The sequence below is a fragment of the Thermobia domestica genome, chromosome 10 (assembly GCF_964235325.1).
Source record: "Thermobia domestica chromosome 10, izTheDome1.hap1.1, whole genome shotgun sequence".
Classification (NCBI taxonomy): domain Eukaryota; kingdom Metazoa; phylum Arthropoda; class Insecta; order Zygentoma; family Lepismatidae; genus Thermobia; species Thermobia domestica.
The window spans coordinates 198,137,884-198,151,102 of record NC_137463.1 but is presented as its reverse complement, the minus strand read 5'-3'; the positions used below and the strand labels follow the sequence as shown (position 1 = coordinate 198,151,102).

Sequence of the window (13,219 nt, the reverse complement as noted above, 5' to 3'; positions counted from 1 at the left end):
AAAATTGTCTCATGATGTAAAGGATATGTTTATATCGTTAGTGTAAGATAGGTGTTTCATCCGCGGTGCGTTACGCGATCTTATCTCTTATTTCGGAGTCTTAATTCGAATAATTTTCTGACTCACCCATGTTATAATTACATGTTCTTTATATGGTTGATATCAGTGTATGCTATCACGTTCATAAATGTTGTCATCCAGAAATGTTCTAACATGTTCTAACACTACTTATTACTCAAATATTTCAGTATCTAATAATATTTTGCACACAAATCATTATACTAGGATCATTGTTGTAGGTGGCAAACTACTATTATTTTTTCGTACATTTTATCAAAACAGATTACCAATGTATGATGTAACTATGAGCATACATGCACTTTCATTGTCAAATTTAGCACTACTATGCAGCATAGCAGGTAAAAATTCTCGCCTTGAATTTTCACTTCTTATATACTAGATACCTATCACAATCCGATTTGTGTTTATATATATTGATTCGTTACATTCTTCCTCTTTGTAACATGAACTATTTACTCAAATAACAACCGAGTTTTATGGCAGCTGCGTACTAAATGGAATTCAGAATCAATGGAATATCAATAATATCTAGAAGTGCTCCTAGAAGAATATTTTGTCATGTTTCGAGTTAAAATTAGGTAAGATATTTTTCATAGTAAACGAAAATTGTAAATCACTACCGGTACTACGAATAATTTAGTCTTTTCTCGCAAGTGCATTCTATCTTTCACTTTATTGTAAGATTTATTTATATTGGATTGGAAAGAGCTATTGTTGGTTTTCAGTATATCAATCTTTAGATAGTCACAAACGCATTTTTCTTATTCTTAATATGAGAAGGAACTGCAATTCCTTCAAAATGTTTAAATATTTTAACAAATAAATCTTGCGAGAGAAATAACAGGATAAATAATAGAAGTACAAGAATATTTTTAAAAACTCTATTTTAATATACTCAGAATGCAAGTGCATATAATTCATTACATGTCCTTTGATTATAGCATATGTATATAATAAATATAGTATTCATAACTATTTATACTGTTTTCATCATAGTGATGATCCACTCGTTGAATTTAGCAACTCTTGTGTAGATGGCAATGTCTCCTTTTAGCACGATACACTCGTCATGTGCACCTTGAGACGTGATGCCTGATAGGTAAGCGTTTCCATTATAATCACAAGCAATGGGGCCACCAGAATCACCCTATAATTAAGATACATATTAATAATGAAGAATCATTATTCAAAGATACATAAATAAAAAAACTGCCCAAATCTAATGAAAAATAATATAGTAACTATTTTATTTTACCCATTTGAACAAAAAATAATTTAAGCATAGACCTTGCATATGTAAGTAGTGATTGTTTTTAATGTTGATGACACGGAGTACTATAATTATCGCTAACAATATAAAAACACAAATGTGCTACGGTGTAGTGTTTAATGCATGGATTTCGTATTAGTGTCTCACGAGAGCAAGATTAACAAATAAAGCTTTTGGTGTGTCTGCAAGCATTTATAAACGTGGGTATTATCTATTGTACGAACGAATGACAAAAAATTAACACACCTGACCGACTAGTACATTGTTAGTTGTATCGACGTTTAGAATTGCCGTTTGTTACCACTGCCTTTTACTTAAATAGAACAATGTTTCATTCGATAAATTATATATTGTTCTGCAATTTTAAAATTAACAAGGAGACTTTAAATGCAAATGTTTACTTTCACACCTCGGTTAGTTACCTCTGTCGTTCTTTCTCACTCAGTGTTTGTTTCTTGAATTAGAAACAGATGAGTAACACATAAGTTTTTTGACAATTCTCAACTAAGGAAACTAATGAAACTTACGAATTAGTACATCATATTCGTCATAGTTAAAGACTGGTAGAAGTATAAATTGAAATAGTACCAGCTGGGTTGATTGTGTAATAATGATATTCTTACTGTTTCTCTTCTAATAGAATTAACACCAGATACATTTCAACATACGAACAAGGTGAATATGTATATATGCAAGTTTCTCATAACAGTACAGTAGACAAAAATGAAGAAACAGGAATAATACCGACCATGGCTTAAATTATACAAAAAATATAAAAAATGATTTTATCGGAATCGGATTGTCCATGTGGTTTTAGCGGAATCTCTAAATTTCTATTTTCTCAAAATTACGTAGATGGGAAAGAGTACTGAAGAATTTCTAAGATACCTGAAATTTGGCTTTTCGAAATAAAGCGCCCTTATTATGATACTTAATGTAACCTTAGTTTTACAACAAGGAGGGTGTTAAATGATATGAGAAACTTAGACGTATTATTAGAAGGATGTTATCCTTTCCCAAAAAACTGAAAACTAAAGCGCATTACGCATGTAATTTCACTTTATCATAATTAAAACTTCGATCTTCAGTTACAAGATAAATTATTTCGTTATATCTAAAGAAAAATGTTAAGTTTCCATTCCTGAAATTTAAAATAAGTGATAATCATTTATACTTAACAAACATTAACTACATGAATAAGGATATCTATAATTATATCAAATTTTTCAGAAGGTCTCACATAGCTTCTTGTGTCATGTCGCAGCAGTTTTTCGAAGTTTACTAAGGATTGACATAAATTAGATGAGGATAACAATATTGCGTATACAAGTAGAATTTTAAAACGAAATGGAGAAAGATTAAGTATTCACTCGAAATTCACACCCTTCATAAGTTTGTTATTGATGGAAAATGATTACCATCGTAAATCTTTTAACCAGTTGTAAGTGTAAGTTCTATTTGCTTCAGTAGAAAAAGTTTTCAAGACTCTAACTGCGAAGGGAACATAAAAAAATAAACATTGGCACACTGTAGATATAAATTGGAAATTCATGTAACCATCGTAGTTAGTTAACCATGTTATCGATGAATGTGATAGACAATATTAATAGATAAGAATTCTAAAATTAAAATGAAAAACAAAAATGAGAAACTAATTGTGTGACGCTTCATTCGATTCGCTGCCAAATAACAAGCAAATGATACATGGCGTTTGGTGTATATTCAAATGAAAAATAAACCTTCATTAAAATGTATGGAACAAAGAAAACTTTCAATTCAATCTAACTCTGATGGAAAGCTTTAGTTCATTCCATTTGGAAATACTTAACATACACAGCTATTAAGGATACTGAAGAGAAAGCTATACCTTTGTTACGTTTATTAAAATAAACTTATTAGCAACACTAATTTTTCCACAGTTTCCATTGATGGAAACTAAAACTTTCGAAATTACAACTATAATTTCTGGATCAGCTAATACATTAGTTCCTTCAGAATATAGCATTTCGTAACTATCACCACAGATCGAGATTTATGTACAAAATTGCGAGACATATTACAAAGATTTGTTACTTTTTTTCCTCCATGCGTAGTTGCCAAAACTCTTAAGGGACTTAAAAGATTTTTTTCAATTAAGATTTGGAAAAGTATACATTGATCAAAGGATGATAACGGACAACTTGGTTGACCAACAGGATAAAAGGTTTATTGAGGTTTTCATGCAATTCGTAATGACACCTTCCTAAACTTTTTACCATACTTAAATTCTTATTTTATACTACCTAAGGCATGACGGATGTGATCGTTTATTTTTGGTTGGATCTACTAAGCTAATAAAGATGTGTATTTTTTTACTTCCAACTAATAATTATTCCATTCCATGACTTGAAGCTCTCGCACCCCATGGATCTATTCTCATATTTACGGGACAGCAAGACACGATTAATGATTTGCTTTGATTACGAAACATAAAGCAATAAAGAATACACGAATGGTTCTTCTGATAGGCTGCTGCTGCTTGTTCTTTGAATCACACATATAAAATCTTCTTCATAATGCATAAAAAACTAGATAATTTCGTTACATTATACTTGGCTATGTACAGTGATTGTATATATTACTTCTGCTAGTACTCGGACATTGGCACAAATCTAAACAGACCTCTGTTTCTTTTAGAATTTTCAGCACACAATGCACCGCACCCATATAGATCAACATTTCTCGGACTATTTTAGCAAACTAAATTCATTGTTCACATAACAAATGGAAATATACTACTCGTATCTGTTCGAGAAAAAATATGGAAGAACTTCATCATAGAGTCGGACCTTAGAATTGATAAGACCTTCAAGCACTTGTTAGATCAATTTATGTAACTTTTCCAAAACTACCCAAGTAGTTTAAACAAGATCTCGTTGCAAACTAAATTTCGAATATTTGACAGCTATTGCATCTGCGTAATAATGTGAACCTCATCTCTAATTTACGCATAACTACAACATAACCTTAAAGCTTTTACCGAAAATTATTCCCGAACATTAGTAGAAAGTGACATGAAATGAAATGAAATCTTCCAGTTTTACGTAACACGGTTATGCCAATTAGGCTAAAGGAGACGGTGAAGATGAGAAATGAGTGAAATGGTGGAATGAAGAAAGTGGGAGGAAACGGGAGAACCCCAAGAAAACACACGCACGCGTTGCTTGTCCACCAAAAAGTTCACTTGGCGGGGGTTGGGATCGAACCCGGAACCCCAAGCATGAGAGGTGAACGCTCTACTACTAACCAACCGCGGCCCCATTAGTAGAAAGTGACTATTCAAACACCCCTTCCCAATGGAATTGAATGTCTAACTTCAAGGTCGTGACATACATTTTCATCCGTCATTTTATTGATTTGAAATAAACACCATCCTTGTATGTCTCTAGAACATTCCAAATGCAGAATCACTGGATTTTCTGAAATTTTCTGTAGTCATTACAAAGTCAGAATGAAACCACATCTGGAAGAAGAAGAAATATCTAAGATTGTGAACCGATAAATTTGAAATTAAATTCGTTGGTCAGGAACACTGCCTTCCATTACTCGCCGGGGCAGTCTTTGTTTATTTGTCCAGTAGTATCAGTTTGCAATGGATATTACTGAAAACTCTGGTTCCTTTATTACTACCAGAGCCCGAAGACAACAAAAATATGCACGCTACTAACGAACGTCCTAACTGGTTGGTAATGGCTCTTCCGAAGCAGTAATATATCTAATCCTTTTGTTTGTGTTCGTAATAAATTTCGTCTTATGATATGTATTTATTACCAAAAATATAGTTGTTTCCACTCAATATTTACAACGGTTTTTGACTGTCTTCCAAGAGTTTGAAGCACTATAGCGACTTATATCTGTAAGTACTCAGCTATTTGTTCTTTCTCAACATAATCACTTGATCACATGTTTAGGCACTTAATTTACAGTTTTTCTTTTGCATTTTGTAGTGTTTGCGTGACCTTAACAATTTTGTACTGGTTCACACGATCAAAAACAGGACGATAAAATGTTACACTTTGGAATTTACGTTCTCCTTAATGCACTAGTACTGCAGATATTACTGTATGTAGTATAAAAGATATAAGTACTGACATGGGTTAGCGGGTTACCCCAGGTATAAGTACTGATATGGGTTAGTGCAAACACTGCTAAAGTCGCTGAAACGGTGCATATGTGTATAAAGCGTGACGTTAGTTTTCTATTCATTAGTTATATGTTAACTGCTGAGCAGTTTTCGAAACTCTGTGACAACGGCTCATGTTTTTTGGTGTACTTATTTAAACAATGATGTATGTTTTACAAAATAATACCTGTGAACAGGTTTATATATATATAGTATACTCTATTTGAATTTTTTTCAAAAAAATACTACTGTGTTCATACTTTTCAGAGGAGAAACAGATTGAAAGAAGGATGAACTGAGACAGAGAGACTTGTTATTTGATCTTTTCCTTAACTGGATTATTCTACAACTAATCATAACACATTTTCCATGTTTCAGGTTCAGGTTCAGGTTCAAGGTATTTTCCTTCCTTCTCTTCGGATGTTTGTCATAAGTGTCAGATTTGCCATCTTACAACAAGCCCCGAACTGTAATAAAACTACTTAAAGCCTAATAAAACTGCTTGCTTAATTAATAAATATCCCTTACGTGACGAACGAAATACTAACATCAAAGAAGAAAATCAAGAAAAAGGCTGACAGAAATCATGTGGATTTTATTGATAATTTCTAAAAAAAAAAAAAAAAAAACTCGTTTGCACAAAAGTAAATAACTGCTAAAGAGATTTTAGTACAAATTGTATGTAACCTTACAAATTACAATTGTTTTTCAGTGGTACTTTTAAGTGAAATCAGACAGTCTATCACGTGCGTCAGTCGCTGTAACTAGCGATGGGAATGTTTCTTTATTTACTCCCAAAATCCTCTCTCACAACTCTTGTATGGATGTTACCGATTCGCAGTATACGGTATTTTTCATATATCCCCAAATGTAGAAGTCACAAGATGTTAAATTTGGACTTCGTGCCAGGTAGTGTATCTGACCTTCTCCCCGGACGTTCGATAATACGAGACTTGTTACGCACAGGAATGGTAGCGGTATTTTTCATTATATATTACAAACATTTCACTACCCATAAGAACATGAACACAATCTTTGATTTGTGTTTCCCTATGGGATGATCCTTATACCCAATTCTATCACCTGTCCGGGTATAATTTCTTGTTAATGGGGTAATTCTATCATTATCAAGTGTCGGTTCGTTACCATTATTCAAGTATTTTAACACATCCCCAGAAATGCATTTCGTCTGCTGACACTCTGTTCCATTTGCAGACCTCGAATTAATGTCCTATAGTTGTATAGTATCTTTACCACTTCTCGTATCTCTACATAACATCCCGTTCTAGCTCATCGTTATGAAAAACTAAAAAGTTAATAATGGAAGCGTATGCAAAATTTTAGAATTCAAACAGTATCAGTAAACAGATATTTAAATTTACCATGCATTCTGTATGGCACTTTTGAAAATATACTATTAAATATTGCCGAATGCAGTAAACGTATGAAATATATAATTATCTGCATTTCAAAAGCCATTGTATGTCAGTGATAAGAAACTTGTGTACATACCCAGCGATCGGATTGAACGTGTTTATGAAGTCCGCTGTATACCTTTAACAAATGCAAATGCATATACTGCTCTTTAATTTATTACTTTTAAAGAAAATAATTTCGAGATATTTTGTCCAAATAAGCACGGTTAGTACAAGAGAAAATTCTCAGGGTTCCACCATCATCATACTTATACAGTTCAATTCAAGCATGCCACGTGTGTTGATTAGTCAATCATGTCCTCGGCTACAAGTATACGATGTGCTAGTGTATGGATTCAAATCTTTTGTTGTTCCATATCGAAGATTGATTTTAGAACGAAAATGCAAAGAAGAATTGAGTATAATTTTGGAATTTATTTTGTATGGTTTCCAACTAAGCATGCTGTATTTTGGAATCAATTAAAAAGATTCACAGTACGAACAATAGACTGGATGTTGTTTATAAACACTACGGTACAACCATTGTCGTAAGAAACAACATAGAATGATAAGAAATTTCGTTATGTTTTAAGCATCCCATTGCCTGGTAGCACGAAACACTAGATATTTGATGATGTTGATTTTGAGTTTAACGTCCCGTTCAGCAGCGAGGCTATATGAGACGTGGACCTACTAATTAACGTGGAATCCGAACCACATGAGCTCCCGCCGGGAATCGAACCCAGGCCTCCCACGCACTAGATATTTGAGTTTGTGTGCAAAACACTAGATAAAAGTCATGAATAAGCCTACAGTAGTAGCTTGTCAGATGATATTTGCATCTGACGTTGAATGTGGATCGACGTCTTCGTCAAAAGCATCCAAGCACAGAATGTTGCTTAGAAATGTATTGCAATTTAGCAGAGAACGAATAGGTATTTTTGAAGGTTCTATACAAAATATAAATGTGAAAGGAAATCATGTATATTTACTTCCGAAATTATAACATGCATACGGAAAGAAATGTATAATGGTTTGGTACTAGAAAATAGCTCAAGATTTTAACGAGTCGGATGTTAATCCGATTTGGTTGATATTTATATGTTGCAGCTGAGAATGTCCTGGCCAATTGTTTATTTGGGGCCAAATTCCAATGACCAACACTGTGACCTCCAGAGGTCACGAAAGATCACACAACGGGTTTCGTCTGAATTGTCGCAAACTTGGCATACAAAATGCAGTGGTAATGTAGTGGAAGGTCACAAATCGAAACGTGTTGTGGGAGACTTAGCCACCGGACCAGTCCTAACGTTGCTCGGAGCAGAAAACTTGGACTCTTCTCCCCATGCTGCACTAGTACTTTCCACACATCACTCTCCAAGCCGGCAAGTGACTTTTTCCTTATACGTTTGCGGAAAAGAAGTAACGATGACTGTGTTCCTTTCGCACATTTGTTAACTAGGATCAGTCGATTGCCCTGTCTTGCTGCCCCTTGATGATGCCGTACTGCTAGTCGCCAAGTTAAAACTCTATACTTTCAAAGCCAGAACTTTCAACCTCGCCTCCTTCAAAAATAACGGAAAAGTCACGTTCTGCAGCATCAAGGAACGTAGACAGAAATCTGATGCTGCGATAACGAATACTTGAAACATGTCAAGTAACTCACATACTGGAGAACACTAGCAACGTATCCGCAACAATGAATAGTTCTTGCTCACATTTGCAATTACAGTATCAACTAATATTGGATCCTCGAAAAATTCCTCGGTGTCGTCTTCTGGCTACACCTAGCTAGGTTCCTTAAGCCGAATAAGAAAATTATGATCGCCAGAACCTGAGAACTGAGAGAACATTCGTGCATCAGAATACCAGCCTCCTCTAATTGAACCTCAAAAGTATATTGCGCGTCATGTTATACTTTCTCTTCAAGTGCAACCGCTATTATGAGCTTTACTGACAGGGTCTCAGGGTTTGTAATAGAAAGCTGTCCCCATATGAACAATTACCCGGGGCGTCCTCAGCTACAACATACCCAAAACTCCCTCTAATCGGATAGACGAGAAAATGTAATGGATTAGTACTTCGACCTTTCATTCTTTACATGATTGAATTATTTATTAAACATTAATTTGCTACGTAACAATACTTTGAATTTAAGTATGCCGTAAGAACATAATTGTTATTATAATTATGTTATATACATAAAATTTGGAATAAATGTCGAAATTAGTGCCAGTCCTTTATAAATTGTGTTATTTTTTTGTGCATAAATATATATATTGCAAGTGAAAAAACTTCAGTAGACCAAAAATACAATGTTTCACTTCGGAACACAAGTAGAAGTTAACTCTTGTTTAAAAGTAACTTTTTCGGAAGTGTGGTATATCTGGAATGTGAGCTCGATAATACAAATAAATTGAAATATTCTCGTAGATAGTAACTTTTACTTTTTTTACAAATGACATTGCAACGCGATCTAAATTTGTTTACGATGATATGTTAATTTGAGATTATGAGTGTGTAATGCGAGCTAAATAGAATAATTCTATTACAAGTTTATATATGTGAAATGGTCGAAATCACTTTCCTAATAGTGTATACTAGTTTTCTGTTACTAATATTTTATTATCTTGCCTTTCAACATGAAATGTTTCTCAATTGTATTATATAAATATACATCTACTATGATTAAATGTTAAAAGAATAACGATAGTAACAGAGTGAGCAACTCTATAGGAGTTCAAAAATTTTCCAATAGTACTTGATAAGAAATAAATGCGAGAAAATCTTAATAAATAATTTAATAATATCGTAAGCAGCTATGGAGTTAAAAACATAATTATGAATATTCTTCATTATCAGCTCTTTAACTTACCGTTTGTCATTACAACTTTCACTAACCTTCAACATATAGGGATCATGTTATGCAATCATTCACTTAAGCTCTAAGCAAAAGTACTGAATTGTTAAGAAATTAAATAATTAGTTAATTGAATGCAGGTGATATAGCTGTTTGATTGTATCCACATTTTTTCAATTCTAACATTTATATTAATTACTTATGAACTAAGTTTCACAATTAATGAATTTCTTCAATTGTATACTATTAAATTTTATAGTCTATATCTACTCAACTTCTATGAATACGTATGCCGATTTTAAATTATATAATTAGGACATTTTATATGTTTTACGATTAAGGACTTTCTATTAACGTACACTAAGATAGAAACAGGATAAGAAATTTATAAAGTTTATACAAGTGAAAAATAATAAATTTGACAAAAGGTAACAAATTCGCAAATTCTACGAATAGTGGAAACAGTGGCAATATTGTTTACTACAACTTAATCGATGAAAAGTGATGATTGCGATTGAAGCCACCTGATATGTTAATTTGTTACATTTCCTTATCCTGGAACTTACAGAGTTTGTTGATTTAATATTTCAATTTCTAAACTAACCTTCAACATTTAATTTTATACATACCTCGCAGGTTGCTGTCAGCGTTCTCTCCGGCTTGGACATAATATAATAATCAGATAAATCTTTGCCGTCAAATGTAGTAACCTTCCAGTTCTCGTTAACATCTATTTTGGCTTTTCTTAAGAAATGAGGATAAATATCGCTCTCGGTTTCTCCAAAACCAGAAGCAAGACACTTATCTATTATGAAAAGATTAGAATTGTAAGATTTCCACTATGCATTACTAACACCCACTCAACACCAAATTCTTTATTTACGGGTATATTTTAAGTAAGTAAATAATAAAGTGTAAATAAGCTGAACTTTATGTATGCACAAGAACTGTAACTAAGAAAATGTATTTTGTAATTGCAGTAGAATATAATTTCAACAAAAGGGAAGAAAATATATCTATTGAATTGGATAGAAATTTCATATTTTTAGAGATACAAGCTGAAGCAAGTACATGAATGTCTTGCCTTGTTTAAACCAGACGAATTCCAGGCAGCCAAAATTGTTTCAATCATACTAGAATTTATCTTTGCTACAAATAGCCAATAAATGTATCTCAGTTTTCTTTATTTTCATTATTTCAACTTCCGTCTTTTGGTAATGCTTCATATCATCTTTCGGCTGTAGTAGTTTTTCAACTCGATAATTTATTGATGAAACCTCCTTCGCACTAGAGTCTTAAATATGTTGTTGATCTTTTAAACGTTTCAAGACACTGGTGTAAAGTAAAAATTGCAGTTTTTAAGATACATTTATTGGGTATTCAAATTTGCCTAATACATACTACATCTTTCCATTTCTTGTGGTTTCTGTTCAACAATGTATAAAGTGGGACGTTGTGGGATGTATTAGGAAGCTGGGGCAATTTATGAGTTATTTTTAAAATTTATTTCTGGACAATATTGAGTGTACCATTTATTATTAACTATGCGGAAAACGTTGCCCAAGGACGGGAGTATTGCACTGTTTTCACTGTTTGAAGATTATACAGGCATCAGCATCACGAGAAAAATATTTTCTTATGATCATTCTCAACATAATGTGGTACAGGATTCCGTTATTGATGGCTGCTATCTCGTAAGTGATTTTGTCATTCAATTTATTAATGCTAGTATGTATATGGGATTTTGTATGTATATCTTCCTGTTTGGATAACCGAACAGGTTGATACCATCAGTCATAATGAAATAGTGTAAATAACAACCCATGTGATAACGGCCGGCACCGGGCTATCCTCTCTAGAGACCACTTTAGATTGGTTATATAACGTAATATCTGTCTGCACTGTTTAAATTATTTACTTATGTTCACAATACATAATAAAAGCAAAATTGTAAATAATTTCTTTCGGAAATTCACAATTTCCTGTATCAAGATGTTTTTGCATTCGTTGCATTATAACAATTAGTTAAACACAGTACTAGATTGACTGAGTACTAGACTATGAAAAGACAATTGAAATGATGAAAGTAAAAATCATTCGAGGTAAAATCTTTCGTATTCCTTCATTTGTACAAATTTGAGTGAACATTTAGCCTTCTGAACTAGAAAGGTCATGGCTTATTCACGCAATGATATTGCACTTGGTACTGCCAATTGTACACTTTTGGGCACTAATTTTATTTGGTGTACGCATAGTCTAAGAGCATTTTTCTTGCATAGAGGGTAATATCCACACGAAGAAAATGAAAATGAATGTTATAAGTAGGGCGTGAAATGTAGCGAATAAGATTAGTAAATATAGAGATGATAAAAGGCATAGTACCAAAGATACATGAAAGCGGAAAACTATCATAGAATACGCGGGACCACGAGCAGAAGGCACAGAAATATTTGCGGAATTTGAAGCATTTACTTGTGCTTTTTAGAATACATATTCTAAAATATATATTCGAATATAGAGTGAGGGTACTAGATTGGTACAAACTAGAAATATTCCTGCCGAAATTGAACAGAGCGTCCCTATTTGTAAGTAGCCTGTAGTAGCCCAGGTATTAATGTCGTTTCTGAAAAGTATTCTCAAAGAGCTTCTAGGTCTATTCAAAACTATCATATGACTTTCATGCGAACAATGGTTCATTTCTTGCCAGTTTTGGTTCAAGTTAGATATTGCTTTAGTATTTTTTGTTAAGAGTTACTTGACGATTTAAGGAGTAGCGAAGAGAGAGATGCAATTGCTCTTACACGATCTATGATTTGGCAATATACGTGTAAAATATTGTTTCAAAACTTTGTAGGAAATATAAAATATAAATATAAAATTTACACATGACAATCTTTATAAAGTCATGAAACTTAAATTATATTTTGCTGTGTAGACGACTAGTATTCTCAATGTGTTTGGTATTCCTAGAAGGAAACTGTATTGCATTGTGGTGTGCAAGGAAGGGAAATGACAGATTAGAACGTTAATAGTGCCAATGCTATCTCTCAGAAATAAAAAGCAGCTCTTGCATTTTGCTAGGTTATTTGATATTGCTTAAATATTAAAATGTTTTCTTTTTTGGTAAAAAATTTGGCAATCATATAAACCTCGGCATTAATTATTTTGAAGTAAACAGAAAGATTGCTGTTTTGAAATACCATAGATATATTACGTAAAGACGTCTAATTATATTTTACTGACCCGTAAAATATAGAGTAGAATGGACCAAGATGTGAGCTATTTTCATGTATAATTATCCGAATAACTAGGAAAATATGCAGTGCTTGGAAAAACCTAAAATATTATTAGCTTTCCGCTCCTCCAAATGGATTTATGTCTCTCATACTTTGCTTTGATTTGCTTTATCTACATAATAAGAAATCTAATTC

The 13,219-nt window shown here is 32.9% G+C and overlaps 1 protein-coding gene across 1 annotated transcript; it reads right to left on the bottom strand.

The window, feature by feature from the left end:
* Window positions 1-1,022: 1,022 nt before the first annotated feature.
* Window positions 1,023-10,545, bottom strand: LOC145662149 (coagulation factor VII-like). The gene is made up of 2 exons (XM_081727485.1): window positions 10,418-10,545; window positions 1,023-1,228 (listed from the first exon to the last, which is right to left on the bottom strand). The coding sequence occupies exons 1-2, from the start codon at window positions 10,454-10,456 to the stop codon at window positions 1,058-1,060; spliced, it is 210 nt and encodes a 69-aa protein (XP_081583611.1). The 5' UTR covers window positions 10,457-10,545; the 3' UTR covers window positions 1,023-1,057.
* Window positions 10,546-13,219: the final 2,674 nt, after the last annotated feature.